This window comes from Balaenoptera ricei, chromosome 2, assembly GCF_028023285.1.
Source record: "Balaenoptera ricei isolate mBalRic1 chromosome 2, mBalRic1.hap2, whole genome shotgun sequence".
NCBI lineage: Eukaryota > Metazoa > Chordata > Mammalia > Artiodactyla > Balaenopteridae > Balaenoptera > Balaenoptera ricei.
This window is the reverse complement of record NC_082640.1, coordinates 106,264,601-106,281,362: the sequence shown is the minus strand read 5'-3', so window position 1 is coordinate 106,281,362 and position 16,762 is coordinate 106,264,601. Positions and strand designations below refer to the sequence as shown.

The 16,762-nt window shown below is 32.7% G+C and overlaps 1 protein-coding gene across 1 annotated transcript in view; it reads left to right on the top strand.

Annotated features, from left to right (window-relative positions):
• SPRED1 (sprouty related EVH1 domain containing 1) overlaps nucleotides 1-16,762 on the top strand; it is a 117,379-nt gene that overhangs the window by 79,561 nt on the left and 21,056 nt on the right. The window contains exon 5 of the mRNA XM_059915588.1: nucleotides 9,844-9,996. Coding sequence (XP_059771571.1) covers nucleotides 9,844-9,996 — 153 coding nt within the window. The remainder of the gene's footprint in view (nucleotides 1-9,843; nucleotides 9,997-16,762) is intronic.

Below are 16,762 nucleotides of genomic sequence, written 5' to 3'. Positions count from 1 at the left end.
ACCTATGGGCTTGACATACTAAACATTTTGAAATTATTTTGAGTGCAAGTTGACTGTAGTTTATGATAGTGGTTATGTCAGGTTTACTTTATTAGTGATTATTTGCAAAGACAACTAAAATGGCTTTAAAAGAATAACCCATTCTCTAATTATTTTAACCCCAAGGAAGTAATGACTGTTAGTTAGATCATAAATGTCTTTAAGACTTTAAATATCAGAGTGGAAATCCTCTCCATTTTGAGTACTTATTAATTCATTCAGTAAATATTTGAGCACCTGTTCTGTTCCAATAACTATGCTGAACATTTGATTATTTGCTGGTAGACAACTTTGAGCTTTTAGCAATTCAGTATCTTTATCGGTATCATAAATCATCAGAAAGGTATTTACCTTTCTATTTCATACCTGTCTTTGAAAGCTTTCATAACATCATTATTTGGATTTAAAATCGTATCTTGCTCATCTTTTATCCCTGATGTTTAGTACAGTTTTGACCATATACATAGTTGGTAGGAAAGGTTTTTTGAAGAAAAATCTTCAAAATTAAGGAGTTTAAAAAAAAAAAAACCCAAGCAGCAGTAAGGTATGAATGTTCTTTTCATTTGGTTTCTTTATTTAACTATTTTAATGAGCCGGTTAGGTGGGGTTTTTTCTTTTGTTTTAATGTTAGCTTACATTTAATTAAGATTATTTTTACAGTGTTTTTCCAACCAGAGTTGTTAGTCATAACAGTTCTTATTGTTCAGATAGGCTAGATTGCTAACAAAACCCATAAAATTCACCTCACGATTGGTTTGTGATTATAAGAGGAAAAGATCTCAGATTCCATGCTTTGGGGCAGAAGAAAGGTGACACCTAATTGATCTGAAGTGAAAAGGTATCATATTTTCTCTTCGCCACTGAGAAATACTTGACTAACTTACTCTTTTTTAGAATTAAGTAAGGTCATTTTTGAGCCAAATGATTAAAAGGATTGTGATTTACATTTATTGTTCAAAGTCATTTGCTTTAGTCAAAGGGGATATGAATTGTTCATGTACTCATTTTCAGAGGTGGTAACATTTTAATAAGGCTCTGTATCTGAAAACTAAGTTAATGGATAGAACTTTATTTAGCTAGCAAAATGGATTTTATATTACCGTGATCTCTCAACATCCTACCTTATAGTTAAGTTCCTGTAACCTTTATATATTTTAGATTGAGTTTAATTATCTAATAAGGGAGTAAAAAAACTCTATATAATCTTTTTGCACAATATTTTGTCACTATTTAATTTTTCCTTGACTCTTAAACTAATCTTCATGTAGAATATTTGGATAGTTAGAAAATTATAAAGAAGAAATCAGGAATCATTTATCCCTACCTAGTGGTAATTGTTATTAAGATTTTGGGTTCTTCTTCTTAAGTTTTCCTTTGTTCTTGCATGTTATATTCAAATACATACTTCTTTTTAAAAGTACCATCAGAATCAGTCTCTTCTCCATTTTGATTGTGTTTTTGATAGGATTTTTGTTTGTATTGGTAATGGTAGTGATAGTGGTGGTTGGAATTTAAGTAGTACAAATCATAAAATTTGAACACACACAGTCTGATTTCAGAGTCTTTGAATTTTGCCATTATATTATGTAACTGTACTACAGTTTATTTAACCATTCATGTTTCATTGAACATTTACTTTATTTTCCACAGTCTTATACATTAATTTTTGTTGGTACTTCTGAATGTGACCTTAGGATAAAATCCTAGAAATAGATTTACCAATTAAAGGATTGTCTAAAGGTATATAGTTAGCAGGAACTATGCAACTATTGCCTGCCTATTAACTAAAAAACAGACTTAAAGACAATAAACAATCCCTGAAAACCTAATACCACATTTAAGCCAAACTAACTTTTCATTTAAAGGGTACTTTCTGTTGATTAATAAGGTGGAGGACTTGTTTTCCTTTTTTGTTTTTGCTGGACATTATATGTTGGTACTTTTCTCACATGCCTTCCATATTATTTCATCACTGATTACTGTGTTCAGGTTGCCTAAACAAAATACTATATACGCTATTAGTATTTTTAGACAAAGCTCATAGACATGCAAAATTGAAAATTCAAAGTTTAGTTTATTCTTAAACTAATAAAAAGTAACTAAAGAAATCTAGCAAACAGAATAGGAGACATTGGTGGTCAAATATAAAATGCATTGCTACTGGGTGCTACATCAAAGTGTAAATAGTGATTTTGTTGGGCTTGTAGAATTGTTAGTAATTTTTTTCCTTTTCTGTGCTTTCTAAGTTTGCATAATTTGACTGTATAGTTTTAAATACCAAAAGAATAGCTTTGATAGCATTTTTAACATATGCAATGCTAAAATATAAGATTTCTTTATCAAAGAACATCTAAAATTTTTTCATCATGCTAAAGTAAACTAATAATATAATTATTTAAAACTTCTCTTGTTGAATATGACCCAGTCACACGTTCAAACTTGTGATTCGTGATATACAACTACAAGAATGAAAGTTTGGAGCAACTGATAGACTGTGATATCACTTTTTTTCACACTATATTGTTTATTGGGAATCGTACATTTTAAAAAGTTTACAGAACAATACTGTTTTCTCTGCCTCAGAATTAATATAGAGAGAAGGGACAAAGGCAGGAGAAAAGCAAAATCTGTATTTATTTTCTCTACAGCTGTCATCTAGACTTATGTTCTGAAAGAGAACTACAGCTAGAATTATTTTATTACTTTATACTGCATCCTTTTGCCTCTACACACAAAATTGCTGTAATAGTCTTGGAGAAATAAAAAGCTAAACAATCTCTGAGCAACCATAGAAGAATAATTATTATACCAGCCTCTGAGAGTGGAACAGATTTCCACTGTACGTGAAATATTGGCATGGTTTACTTTTTAGGTAATACAGATGAGCCAATGCCAGCACAGTACTGAAAGCATTGAATGTGGATGTATATTACTGCTATAGACAACTTTTTAAAAGCTGGAGCTCATGCAAATGTATGTACATCCTTTGTGTATATCATACATTAGATTTTCTGCTCTTGTGGAAGATTTTTTGGCATTTTCCACCACCTAACTTGAGATTACACCCCTTTTCCCATAGTAATTGTTACCTTTAAAGAGTTGTAATCCAGTAAAAAACATTCAGGTTTGACTAAGCCAAAATACTTTTTACTCAGTCTGATCCAAGTTTTAAAAAATGTTTTGGCTACTATTAATTTTAATAATGAAAATGGTACAAATAATCTTTTTTATAAAATAACAATTAAAATTTTTTTCTTATATGAGTTTGGCAGAGATAGTTAAATAATAAGGCCCAGTGTGGGTAGAGATGTGAGGAAATAGTCTTTCTTGAGAGGTTTTCAAAGGGCACATAAGTTTGCTAGAGGGTAGCTTATACTCTCTACTATTAATGGGAATTAATCCTAAGGAAATAATATTACCAGTGCACCAAGATGTATTTATAAGGAGGTGTGTTGCAATGTATATGACCAAAAAATTGGAAGCTATTTAAATGCCCCTAATTCGAGTTTTGCCTACAGAATAAATATATAACAATATTGAACTTCTTTGCAACCATTTTAAAGCACAGGGTACATCTTTATATATTGACACAGGGAGAGGTTCATGGTATGTTTTGTGGTAAAAGAAAGCACTACATGGATAGACCTAAATATATAAATGGAATCAAATTATACACAGACTATAAACATATATATATGTATTAAGAAGTCTAGAAAGATATATATCAAATAATAATAGGTGCTATTCCATGCAGGGGGGGGGGTGTGAAGAATTTTTTGTGTAATTTGAACTTTTAACAGTTATTAAAATTATTTGTTTTGTGGGTGAAGACTTTTCATTGTTGTTTAAGGAGTTCTTTTTCTACATTTTTTTCTATTGCCAAATTTACTCCCAAGGGTCTGTATTAATATAATGTGATCTGACTTGTGGTTATTTGCATATCACTGATTATTTATAGCGTACTCACTGTGTGTCAGGTATAGTTCTAAGCTCTAGGAATAAAAGAGGGAAAGTCTGTCATTACTGGCTCATGGGAGAAATACAAATAAAAGAACACTTAGAATATAGGGTGATAGATATAAGTATTTTTGAGGAAGTTCAGAGGAGGGAGTAACTTTGGAGTGGATTAACAGACTTTTTGAGGAGTTTATGGCCGATGTTAAGGAGTTCTTTTTTTTTTAATTTTTATTTTATATTGGAGTATGGTTGATTTACGTTGTGTTAGTTTCAGGTGTACAGCAAAGTGATTCAGTTATACATATACATACATTCATTCTTTTTCAGATTCTTTTCCCATATAGGTTATTACAGAATATTGAGTAGAGTTCCCTGTGCTATATATAGGTCCTTGTTGATTATCTATTTTATATATAGTAGTGTGTATATGTTAATCCCAAACTCTAAAAAGGAGTTTTTCTAGTGGAAAAATTGAAGATAGTCTTTGTGGGCAGAGGAAATGATATGTACAAAGAATCAGAAGTGTGAAATTTTAGACAGTACTGGAGAGAAACAGTACATCTGAAGCAAAAGGAGATGATGAAACAGTAGAGTAGGAGCCATGGTAAAGTAACAAACCTATGCATTCATTTGTTAGTTCTTTTGTTCATTCTCAAAATTTCTTGTTCATGAAAAGAAAATACTATGTAATTTTTAGTAAGGCTAGTCCATTATCATAGAAATTAAATAGCATATCCATAAATAAGAGTGAAAGTTGTGATAATGCCTAGTCTTAGTGAGAATGTAGAACATTGCTTGTGGATACGTGAATTGTTAAAACCACCTTGGAAAATAATTTTTATTTTATAAATCAGAGCATACGTGTATCTTATAATCTAGCATTTCCACCCCTGGATATGTACCAGAAAAATTCTTGTATATATGTATCATGAGGCCTGTAGAAGATTGTTCTTAGCACCCTTGTTTGAAATAGCAAAAAATTAAGTGTTTTATCTTAGGCAAGTTACACAATGTCTTTGAGCTTTAATTTCTTCCTGTGGAATAGAGAGATAATAATGCTAACTAGCTCGAAGAGTTGTTGTGAGGATTAAATGAGTTAACCCATGTAAAGTACTTGAGACAGTGTCTGCTACATAGAAAATGCTTAATAGGTGTTAGCTATCATCACTACAAAGAAGTGAAAATTAGTGAGCTATTGCTACATATGTCAACGTGAATAAGTTTCATGAAAACAAATGAGCAAAAAAAGCAAGTTCCAAAATGTCCCAAATAGCATGATATCAGTCAAATAAAATTCAGAAGCATCTAGAACTAAATACTGTTTAGGAATAATACTTATGTGGTAAAACTGTAAAGAACAGTAAGAAATTGTAAAATAAACAACTACTTCAAGATAATATTTACCTATCCAAGTGGTAGAGGTGGGGGATGCTATTATTTGTTGTCTTGATAATATTATATTTGTTGTCTTGGTTATTTCTCTTTCTTAAGTTGGGTGATAAGTATACACATATTCACTTTATTACCTTTATATTATTATGTCTATAGTCCTTTATATAAAATATTTCCTAAGGGAAATATCAGTGGTTTTGTGTATATCCTTACTTAAACTGATAAAATTTTAAAATACCTATTCATCCATCCTATCAATTTGACAGATAGGATCATGTCGTACTGACAGTTCTGTCCCTAGCTTTTTTTCATTTAGCAATATCTTGTGAGTACTGCATACAGATCTTTTTAATGGCTTTTAGAATTCTATCATATATGTATACCATAATTTTTTAACCAGTCCTGTGCTGATACAGCCATAGGATGTTTTCTCCTTTTCTTTTTTTGTTAAAAAGAGTGCTACAATGATTATTTGTGTGTGTATGTATCTGTATATATGATCACTTTCTCAAAGAAGAAATGCACTCCCACCAACAGTGCAAAATATCCTATTTCTCCATACCCTTGCCAGTATTGAGTATTATTATGTATATGTTCCATCTTTTCTAGTCTGTATAAAAAACTGGCATCACATTTTTGTCTTTAATTGAAGTCCAGCATATTCTTTTCATGTATTTACTGTCTATTTCTTTTTCCTGTGAAATAAAATTGGACTTTGTCTTGTACCTCAGTGCTTCTGGGGTGAGAGAGTCCATTTCTATGGATTGTGTAAATTATGTATCTTGAAAGCGTTCCTCAGACAATAATGATTCTCGGCCCTCTATTCTCCAGTGTGTACAGGGTTCCCCAATAGAGCTTTGATAATTGGATACCTTAGAAGGGTTCTGAGTAGAAAAACCAACAGATTTACATGCCTAGCCTTTCACAAGACTGGAAACAAGGAGATCGCTTAGAAACCTACTAAAATAAGAGAGGCAAAAAAGATAATGAGAGCTTGCATTAAGAGAGTAGGTAAGTGGATATGGAGAAGAGAAAATGGATTTGAAAGATACTCAGAAGATTAGCTTGTTTAGAAAATTATTTTATTTTACTGACCAAAAGAGATATTCTGCGTGAATCCAGAAGGGTTTAGGGCAAGGGTTGAACAATGTCTCAGTTTATTATCTCAGATACAGAGTGGCGGGGGGTGGAGGGAGGAATCTACTTATGCCAAAAAACAAGTGACTGGTTCATTAGTCAGTTGAATTACTTGACTATTTTGATAGAATATAATTGTATTGTATTTTTAAATATTATGACTCTATATCAAAAGAAGGGGGGAAAGTATATACCTAGATTTTAAAAGAAATCGCCCTTATAAAAGTAAATAAGCTCTAGAAAAGTTGGAAAATCATTCATAATCATACCATCAAGGAATAGTATTAACATTCATTTTATATCCTTTTAACCTTTCATCTTTTTATGGTTATAACACTATAAATAAAATTTTATATACTGATTTTTTAACATTAAACAATTCTCCACAAAGTAGGTATTATTCATAAACCTAATTTCAAATGACCACTCATTCCATTAAGTGGGCATACCATAATTTACATAACCATTCCCTTAATTTGGGACGTTAAGGTTATTTCTTCATTTTTACTATTAAAAAAATTCTGAGAAAAAATATTTTGTGCCTAAAGCTCTTTCCATTTAGTACATTTTTTTCTTTACTAGATTGAATAAGTGGTCAAAATGTGTGAATGTTTTAAAAGCTTTTGATACATTTTACTAAAATTGCTTTTCAGAAATGGTTGGTCCAGATTTTACTCCTGCGTATAGAATAAGCAGTGAATGAGAATGACCATTTTCCTTATCACCACTTTTTTTAATACTTTGTCAACTTATTATACCCCTGAATTTAAACTTGCTGAAAGAGACATAGGTAGTAGGAAAATGCTCTTTTCCTGTTTAGGATTCTCTAAAAATGTTAGTTTCTCACAATTAATGGATAATATGTCCCTTATTGTAGATTGTAGACTCTACATTTTCAAACAGTGAAAGTTTGTTTATTTTTACCATATCAGACACCTGAAAGATGTTTTAGTTATTAGCTGAGACACATTTAGGTGTATAGTTATAAATTCACTGTGTAGTATGAAATATTTCTTTTTTAAAAAAATATTTGTTTATTTATTTATTTGGTGGCACCAGGTCTTAGTTGCGGCTCATGGGCTCCTTTGTTGTGTCATGGGAACTCTTAGTTGTGGCATGCATGTAGGATCTAGATTGAACCCGGGCCTTCTGCATTGGGAGCGCAGAGTCTTATCCACTGCGCCACCAGGGAAGTCCCAGTATTTCTAATTAATAGGTTAATTCCAGGTATTTTGGTAAGCATTTTTAAGTTGAACTAAATCATTTATTACCCAAATACTATACACATTTTATTTGTTTAATAATGAAACAATAATTTTGATATTTCCCTTTAAAAAATAATGTATTTTTAATCAAAATGAAATTTATTACTGTTTAATGTAAGTAGAATTAACCTAAGTCAGTACAGTAAAACACTGGGTCATGTAAACATTTTGTATTTGTTCAGATACAGATTTTTAAGTAAGCTTTATTATATTTTACAATTCTTAAATGACTTCTCAGTTAGATTAGAATGCAGTAAAGACAACCTGATCAAAATAGTTGTCACCATTAAAAGCATAATTACTTTATTATGATCACTACTAATACAGTTTATGCTTGTTTATAATTTTTAATCACTTGAGTATCTCAACTAACCCTGAGATTTTTAATACAAATACTATACCCAGTTTATAATAGGAGCTGTGATTTAGAGAAGTTAATTGCTTAAATTTCATACCCAAGTTGGATAAGACAAGGTTCCAACCTAGGCCCTTTCTCTAAACCTTTTTGTTGTTATTGTTGTTTTCTTCTATTCAGTTTGCTTATGATTTTTGACAATTACTTGGGTCATTTATTTTGAAAACTCTCTGGAACAAATAAATACGTTTCCCGAATTCTTTTTACTCTTCCCAGTTTTGATCATGCATTTTGAAAGAATGTTTGCTGAATACCATTGTTTAGCCACCTCCTTTCCAATAACTTAGCACTAACTGTCATAACACATTGATGCAACTATTAGGAAAATTAGCTAAAAATAGCAATTAACTGGGTTTGACATATGTAGTTTTAAGTGACAGTAGACTCTCAGATACATTTTTTAAAGCTTAATTGCTTCCTGATAAAATAACAGCTTTTAGTTTTCAGAGCATTTTCACATATATTATCATCTCACTAAATCCTTATGACAATCCATGTCATAAAACAGTATAGGTATTATAATTGAAAAAACTGAGTTCCAGAAAAATTAAATGTCACAAAGCTTCTTTGTTTCAGAGCAAGGACCAGAACATGCATTTATAAATTTATAATATCTTAGCCATAACTTTTATGAACTTTATTGCTTAATATTAGAAGGAATACCAAATTTTAATAACTTTTATGAACTTTATTGCTTAATATTAGAAGTAATATCAAATTTTAATGTTTTTTATTTTTATAAAAAAGCTTGTAAGGGTTTCTACTTTTTAAATTATTAGCCCTATAATGATTACTCTAAATTACTTTAGAATGAACCAGTAAAGGTATTTCTGTCATTTTAGTTGGCTGTCACTTTTTCTCCCAAATAATTATATACTAACGGGTAAAATAATAGCAAATAGTTATCTCATTTCTTAAAAAAAAAAAAGAAACAAAACCTTTTCAGGACTTTCTGTTTTGTAATGTGCTAAGTTTCACTTATTCAACATTTATTTCACAGAAATATTGTTTATGAAATTCCAAAAGCATTTTGTTAGTGACTGTCATTGATTGAACATATCTCCTTCACTGAGTCTTGTATATGATTTGAATCCTTCTAAATAATCAGTAAATTCAGGCTAATTAATTCATTCACTCATTCAATTACTTTTAAAATTATGTGGACTACTGCCTTCCTTCTTCGATCCCTCGTATCACACAGCACAATCCTTGGTACTGTGTAAAAAGAAAAAAGTTCTTTAAAAAAAACTTGCAAAGTAACAATTTTATTGATTTGTATTTTCTTCCTCATAATTTCTTCACTTTCTGTGTACATATATCACTTTTAGTTATAATTAACAGCTTTATTGTAATTAGATATCTTTCTCACCTGGCATGGATAGCCTTCTAATTCTTCCTATGTTATTTTTTTTAAGAAAGTCCATTTTGCTTATAAAGTTGATTCTTTTTTTTTATTCATATTATTTTATTTTGACATGGCTTCCTAACGCATATTTGAGTTTGGGGAATTGCCATACACACTGATGGTGGTGGTACATACTTACTGATTTGCTAAACTCTTGTTAGAGTGAAGGTATCTTATTTTGTTGTTGTTTTTTACATTCTGGTAACTAATGAGTTGGGGATTGTTCCCATTAGGCAGCTGAAGAGGATACTTCCAGTTCTCTAGTGAAAGATCATCCTTTCCAGCAAGAGACAGTTATAACCAGTGAGCCTTACAGAAGCTCAAGACCTTCTCCTTTTGAAGATCTGAATGCCAGAAGAGTCTACCTGCAAAGCCAAGCCAATCAGGTGAGAAAATAAATATTTTTCAATATATTATTCATATGTATAGAAATCGGATGTGTTAGATGAGAACATTAGGACCATCTGCCCTTTACCAGTCAAAGAACAACAGAAACCCAGGAGAATAAGACTTACAATGAATCAAATCCAGAATGAGACAATACATATATGTCATAATGTCCTATACAGGTGTAATAATTGAGTCATAAATTTGACTTTAAATTTTTTGATGATAAAGGGGAAAAGGTGTTAGTTACATTTTCATTATCCAGTAGAGGGATACAAAGGAACATAAACCATAGTTTCTGTTCTAAAAGAGTTTATGATGGCATAATAGATATGTGCTCATGGTGATATGGGAGCACAGGATAGGGGTATTGAAGTCGTTGTGGAAGATGAGAGTTTGTGTTTTTTCTTAAGATACACCTGAACTTTTCAAGGATGAGAAAAATTGTTAACTAATTGAAGAGGGTGGGGCTGGTGATGAAAATTGGGGGGGAAAACACAGGAGGAGCAAGGGGATGAATGTTTTAAACAGAGGGAATTTTAGTCAGCATAGTCTGCCATAACAAAATACCATAAACTGGGTGGATTAAATAACAGTTTTTTTTCCTCACAGTTCTGAAGGCTTGGAAGTGCCAAGTTTAGGGTGCCAGCATGGTTGATTCCTAGTGAGGGCTCTCTTCTTGGATTACAGACAGCTGCTTTGTCTCAGTGCCAGAGAACGCCCAAGTGAGCAAGCTCTCTGGTGTCTCTTATAAAGGGCACTAATCCTGTCATACCAGGACCACACCCTTCATGACCTAATTACCTCCTGAAGGCCCCATCTCCAAATAGCATCACATTGGGGGTTTGGGTTTCATATAATTTGGGGGGGGGGCAGTGGTGACACAAGCATTTAGTCCATAGCAGGGAACAGTATGAGCAGAGGTATGCATGATCTAGGGGGAAAACAACATGGAGGGTGAAAAAGAGAGGCAAAGAGAGCAAGAGCCAGACTGTCAGGGTTTTATGTCCTGCAAACCACCTTGGACTTAATCTTGTTTGTTGCTTCACAAACCTGGGTACACATTCATGTGCCAGAAGACAAAAGAAACCACAGGTTAAACACAGTGCATTTTCTTTTTTTTCTTTTTTTTTTTTTTAATTTATTTTTGGCTGTGTTGGGTCTTTGTTTCTGTGTGAGGGCTTTCTGTAGTTGCGGCAAGTGGGGGCCACTCTTCATCACGGTGCGCGGGCCTCTCACCATCGCGGCCTCTCTTGTTGCGGAGCACAGGCTGCAGACGCGCAGGCTCAGTAGTTGTGGCTCACGGGCTTAGTTGCTCCGCGGCATGTGGGATCCTCCCAGACCAGGGCTCGAACCCGTGTGCCCTGCATTGGCAGGCAGACTCTCAACCACTGCGCCACCAGGGAAGCCCTAAACACAGTGCATTTTCATGGAGTGTCACTTTTACTTAAAAACAAAAAAATCCAAAGTGGTGTACCAGGTTTACATTCCCACTAGTCATGGGAGTTTTCCTGAATACTTGGTATTGCGCCCCCCCCTTCCCCCTCCCCCTTTTTTTTCCCAATTTAGTCACTTAGTGGAAGTAAAGTAGTATTTTATTGTGATTTTAGTTTATACTTTCCTGATTACTACTGCTGTTGAGCACCTTTTTTTATATGCTTATTGATCATTTAGAAATTCTGTTTTGTAAAGTACCTATTCAAGTATTTTGCACATCTAATATTGAGTTGTCTTTTTCTTACTGATTTATAGGCATTTTCTTTTTGTTTATTTTGGAAATAAGTCCTTTGTTGGATATGTATATTGCAGATATCTTCTCTCTGGTGGTCTGTCTTTTCACTCTCTTAATAATGTCTTTTGCTGAATAAGAGTTCTTAATTTTAATAGAAGAGTGATTTAGTGATCATTCCCTCTGTGGTTAGTGCTTTTTGTGTCATGTGTAAGAAATCTTTGAGTATCCTCACCAAACCATGAAGATATTTTATGTTGTCTTTCAGAAGCTTTATTATTTTTTCTTCCATGTTTGATTTTTATAAGTGGTATAAGATTAGGAGGTCATGGGTTCCCTCCCTGCACCACAACCCCCAAATCTGGATGGCCAGTGATCCAGCACCATATAGTAAAAAATCTATGCTTTCTGAAACAGGTGCATTGCATTTTCAGCTTTGTCATGTGACTGTATGTGTGTGGATCTATTTCTATTCTCTGTTCTGTTCCCTTAGCCTATTTGTCTATTTTTATACCGGTACCACACTTTTAAAATAACAGTAGTTATATAATATTTCTGGGATCTGGGAGTTATGTCCCCCAGCTTTGTCCTTTAAGATCTTGTTCTTGACCTATGTAAATTTTAGAGTCAGCTTATCAATTTCTACAAAACTCCTAGAATTTTGATTGACATTGTATTGCATTCATAAATTAATTTGGAGGAAGTTAACATCTTGACAATACTGAATCTTCTAATCCATGAAATGGTGAATTCATTCATTTATCTTTTGTTAGATTTATTCTTAGGTATTTAATTTTTGTAAGTTTATTTAGGTATTTAATTATTATAAGTATATTTTGTAAATTGATCTTATATCCAGAGACATTGTTAAATTAATTTATTAACTCTGTACTTAAAATCTGTAAATTTTTTAAATGTCTGTTTCTTGTCACACTGGCTAGGACTTTCTAGTGCAGGGGGGATTGACTTATTTTGTTCCTTATCTCAGGGGAAAGCTTTGTATATTCATTGCATTCATCATTAACTAATGATATTTGCTGCATGTTTTCATAGATCCTTTTAACAGATTAAGGTATCTATCTATTATTCCCACATTACTAAGTTTTTTATGACATGCTTCTTCTGCAGTAATTGAGATGATTCTAATTTTTTTCCTTGTTGATTTTGTTGATTGGTAAATTGAAATAATTGGTTTGCAACCTTGCAGTCTTGGAATAAACGCATCTTGATTGCCATATAATACTCATTATACATACACATATAAACATATGCACACATAAAATTGGGTTTAATAATATTTTATCTAGGATTCTTATGTCTGTGTTCATGAAAGAGATTGGCATATAATTTTCTTTTCCCATAAAATCCCAGGCAGGTGTTGTAATCAAGGTATGCTAACTCCATGAAACAAATTGGGCAGTGTTTCTTTTTTGCAGTTTGTGGAAAAGTTTAAAATTTGTTGTTTTTCTTAAATGTTTGGTAGAATTTCCTGGTGAAGCCATCTGAGCCCAGAATTTTCTTTATCAGATGATTTTGAGCTACAGATCGATTTCTTTAACAGATACAGGACTATGCTGATTTTCTAATTCTTTTTAGAAAGGCTTTTTACAGGATTTTGGTTTTTATTCCTTTTTTATGGAAAATTTCAAACATAGTAGAAGTTGAATGAATAGTGCAGTCAATTGCTGTGTACTACCCTGCTTCTGACATTAGTCATTGGCAAAATGATGATATGCCATATTTTCATTATTATTCAGAAATGGATTGATTTTTAAACATTTGGGGTTTTCTACTTTTCTTTTTATTGCAGATATTCTAAGAATATACTCTGAATGATTTCATTCATTAACATTTGTTGAGGCTTGTTTAATGACTCAACATAAGATCCGTGTGCCATGTGCACTTGAAAAGACTTCATATTCTTAGATGTTGTGTGCAGTGTTCTTTCTATATACTAGGTCAGGTTTGTTATCCTTATTAACTTTAAAAAAAATCTGCTTGTCAGTAACTGAGCAAGGTATGTTTAAAAATCTCCAACTTTGATTGTAGAATCATCTCGTTTTAATTCCATCAGTTATTTACTTTATATATTTTGAGGCTATTATATATTGCTTGTAATTTTATAATTGTCATACCTTTATGTTGAATTGACTCTCTTGTCATTATGAAATATCCTTCCTTATCTCTGGTAATACTTTTTGCCTAAAAGTCTACTATGTCTGATATTAGTATGGTTACATCAGTTTTCTTTTGGCTAACGTTTACACAGTGTGTCTTTTCCCATCCTTGTACTTTCAACATTTATGTGTCATATATAAGATGTCTCTTTTAAACCATATGCAGTTGGGTTTTGTTTTTTTCTCAGGGTGTTTTTGTCTTTTAGAGTATTTTGTCTACTTACTTTTACTGCAATTATTGATATAGTATAAATCTACCATCTTACTTGTTTTCTGTTTGCCCCATTTTTCTCTGTTCATTATTTCCTCCACTTGGCTTATTCAGGTATATTTAACTACTTAATTTTTCTTCTTTATTAGATAATTAATAATACAGTTCAGTGCTTTTATTGTAATCCTAGAGATCACAATACGCATTGTTAACTCCTTAGAATCTACCCTAAATTGACTTTTTTTTAAAACCACTTCTGGAAAATGCATGGATCCTGCAATACCTTAATGCCATTTATCTCTTCTTCATTTACCGTTTGTGTTGTTGTTGTCATGAAATTCATTCTGTGTGTATGTATGTATAACCTCCCAAATAATATTTTAAACAGTCAACATTGATTTCAGTTTATCCGTCTACTTATGCTTTTGGCTGTTCTTTAATCCCTTGTTTATTACCATACTACCATGTAGGATCATTGGCTGCTTATTGCTGTTGGTGAATCTTCGTTGTCGTTTTTCTGGAAACATCTTTTATTTCCTCCATATTTGAAGGATGTTTTGCTGACTGTCACATTCTAAGTTATCATTTATTTTCTTTCACCACTTTAAAAGATGTCACACCATTGTCTACACTTTTCCATCATTGCTATTAAGAAATACTGTCTATCTTTGGCTTTTTGCTGTTTTATTATGCTATGCCTAGGTACTAGGTTTTTTTTATTGGGTTTATAGAGCTTTTTGAATCTGGCTGATATCTTTGAACAGATTTAGAAATTTCTCCACCACTGTCTCTTCAGATATTGCTTCTAAATCTGAGGCTCAGGGAGAGATATGGACTGAACTTGAAGTTGGGAGTCATTATCTAACGATGGAATTTAAAACTATGAGAGAAGTTTGAATTACTCTGTAAGAAGAATAGTATTCAAAGCTGGAACACTGAGGATCACTAAATGTTAAAAGACAGGGTGTTGAAGAAGAAGAGTCACACAGATAGGAGAACTAGGAAAGGGCAGTAATGTCTCAGAAGCCTGAGAAGGAGAGTTAAAAAGGTAAGTGACAGAGTAGTTAATTAATGTATTGCAATTACATGGTCCAATAAAGGACCTGGATGAATCCTGGATTCATCTCTGTAAAGGTAATTGATACCCCTAGCATAGTTTCAGTGGGATTAGGAGGCATTCATGACAGGAGAAGAAACAACTTTTTTTTTTTTTTTGCCTGAGCTCCTTTCAGTAGTTTGACTACAGAGGCCTTCCTTTGGAGAGCAGATGGAGCTAGAAGGTGGAGGGCCGAGGAAATAAATATGTTTAAAATTTGAAGGGATAAAGAAAGTGAGAAGTTAAAGATTTGGGACAGAGAGAATAATTGATAAAGACCCAAAGGAGACTATCAAGGACACAGGAATTACACTGAAAGAGGAATTACTTCATTTTTCTAGACTGAAGAGAAGTTTAGGTAGAACTACAGATTTATTAAAAAGGAGGTAGAAGGTTAATGAAATTCAGACTTGATCAATTCAGCAGTGTGTGCCCTCACATTCTTGGATAAACCTAAAATTTAATTGTTATTTTTATCTTAAAAACTTGAATATGGGGGCAGGGGGTAAAGAGAAAATAAAAAACCTTCTGGATCATCTGGGAATTTTTCTTCCAGCAAGTCCCAATACAGCCATACCACAGCAAATAAATATAGTTTGAAATATTCAAGTTAGACACAGATTGTGAAAGGTTCCCTGCTAATAGATCTGATTAATTAGGTTACTTGAGGTCACAAGAAACATATATTCTCAGGCTATGTAAGTTGGTGGGGACTTATCGTAATGACCTGGGCAAGTACCAGGCTAATAGCATGTATTCATACAACCTCTCTGGTCCTCCCAAAATTGGAACTTCAGTTAGGATTATCCCCCTTCCTCCACTCTAAGTCTAATGCCAGTGTTTCCCATATAAGTTAATGGTATATCACTTATACATTTGCTCAGGGCAGAAACTTGAAGCCATCCTGACTCATTCCTCTCTCAATCTCATACTGTAGATATCAGCAGTCAATCAGCAATCCTGTAAGCACTACATTCAAAGTATATTTCTCAGACCGTCATCATTTCTTATTGCTATAGTCTTCTAATTTCCCTACTTCCACACTTATCCTTCCCACCCACTCCAATAATCTGTTTGCACAGTAACCAAAGTGATCCTTTAAAAAGATACAAATCAAATGTGTTCAAAACTTTATAAAAGTCTAACATCCTATTTAGAACAACATACAGAGGTTTTACAGAGCTGTGCATGATTTTGTTCGTGGCTTCTCCAGATTTATTTTCTATTCTTTCTCACTCACAAGTTCCTTAATACCTCGACCTCCTATGTTTTAAATATATTAAGAATATCTATGCCTCAAGGGCTTTGCATCTGCTCTTCCTTTTATCTGGAACACTCTTCCTCCAGATGTTCCCAGAGCTTGCTCCTTACTTCAGGTCACCTCTTCTGTGAAGCCTTCCCTGAGCACTCTAAATGAAATACCAACCCTTCCATCACTGTATCCTTATGCTATTTTATTTTTCTTAATAACACTTATTTCCTGATTATAATTTGTCTCCTATTTGTACTTTTTTTGTTTGTTCACTGATACGTTCAGGAATCTAGAAGTTCC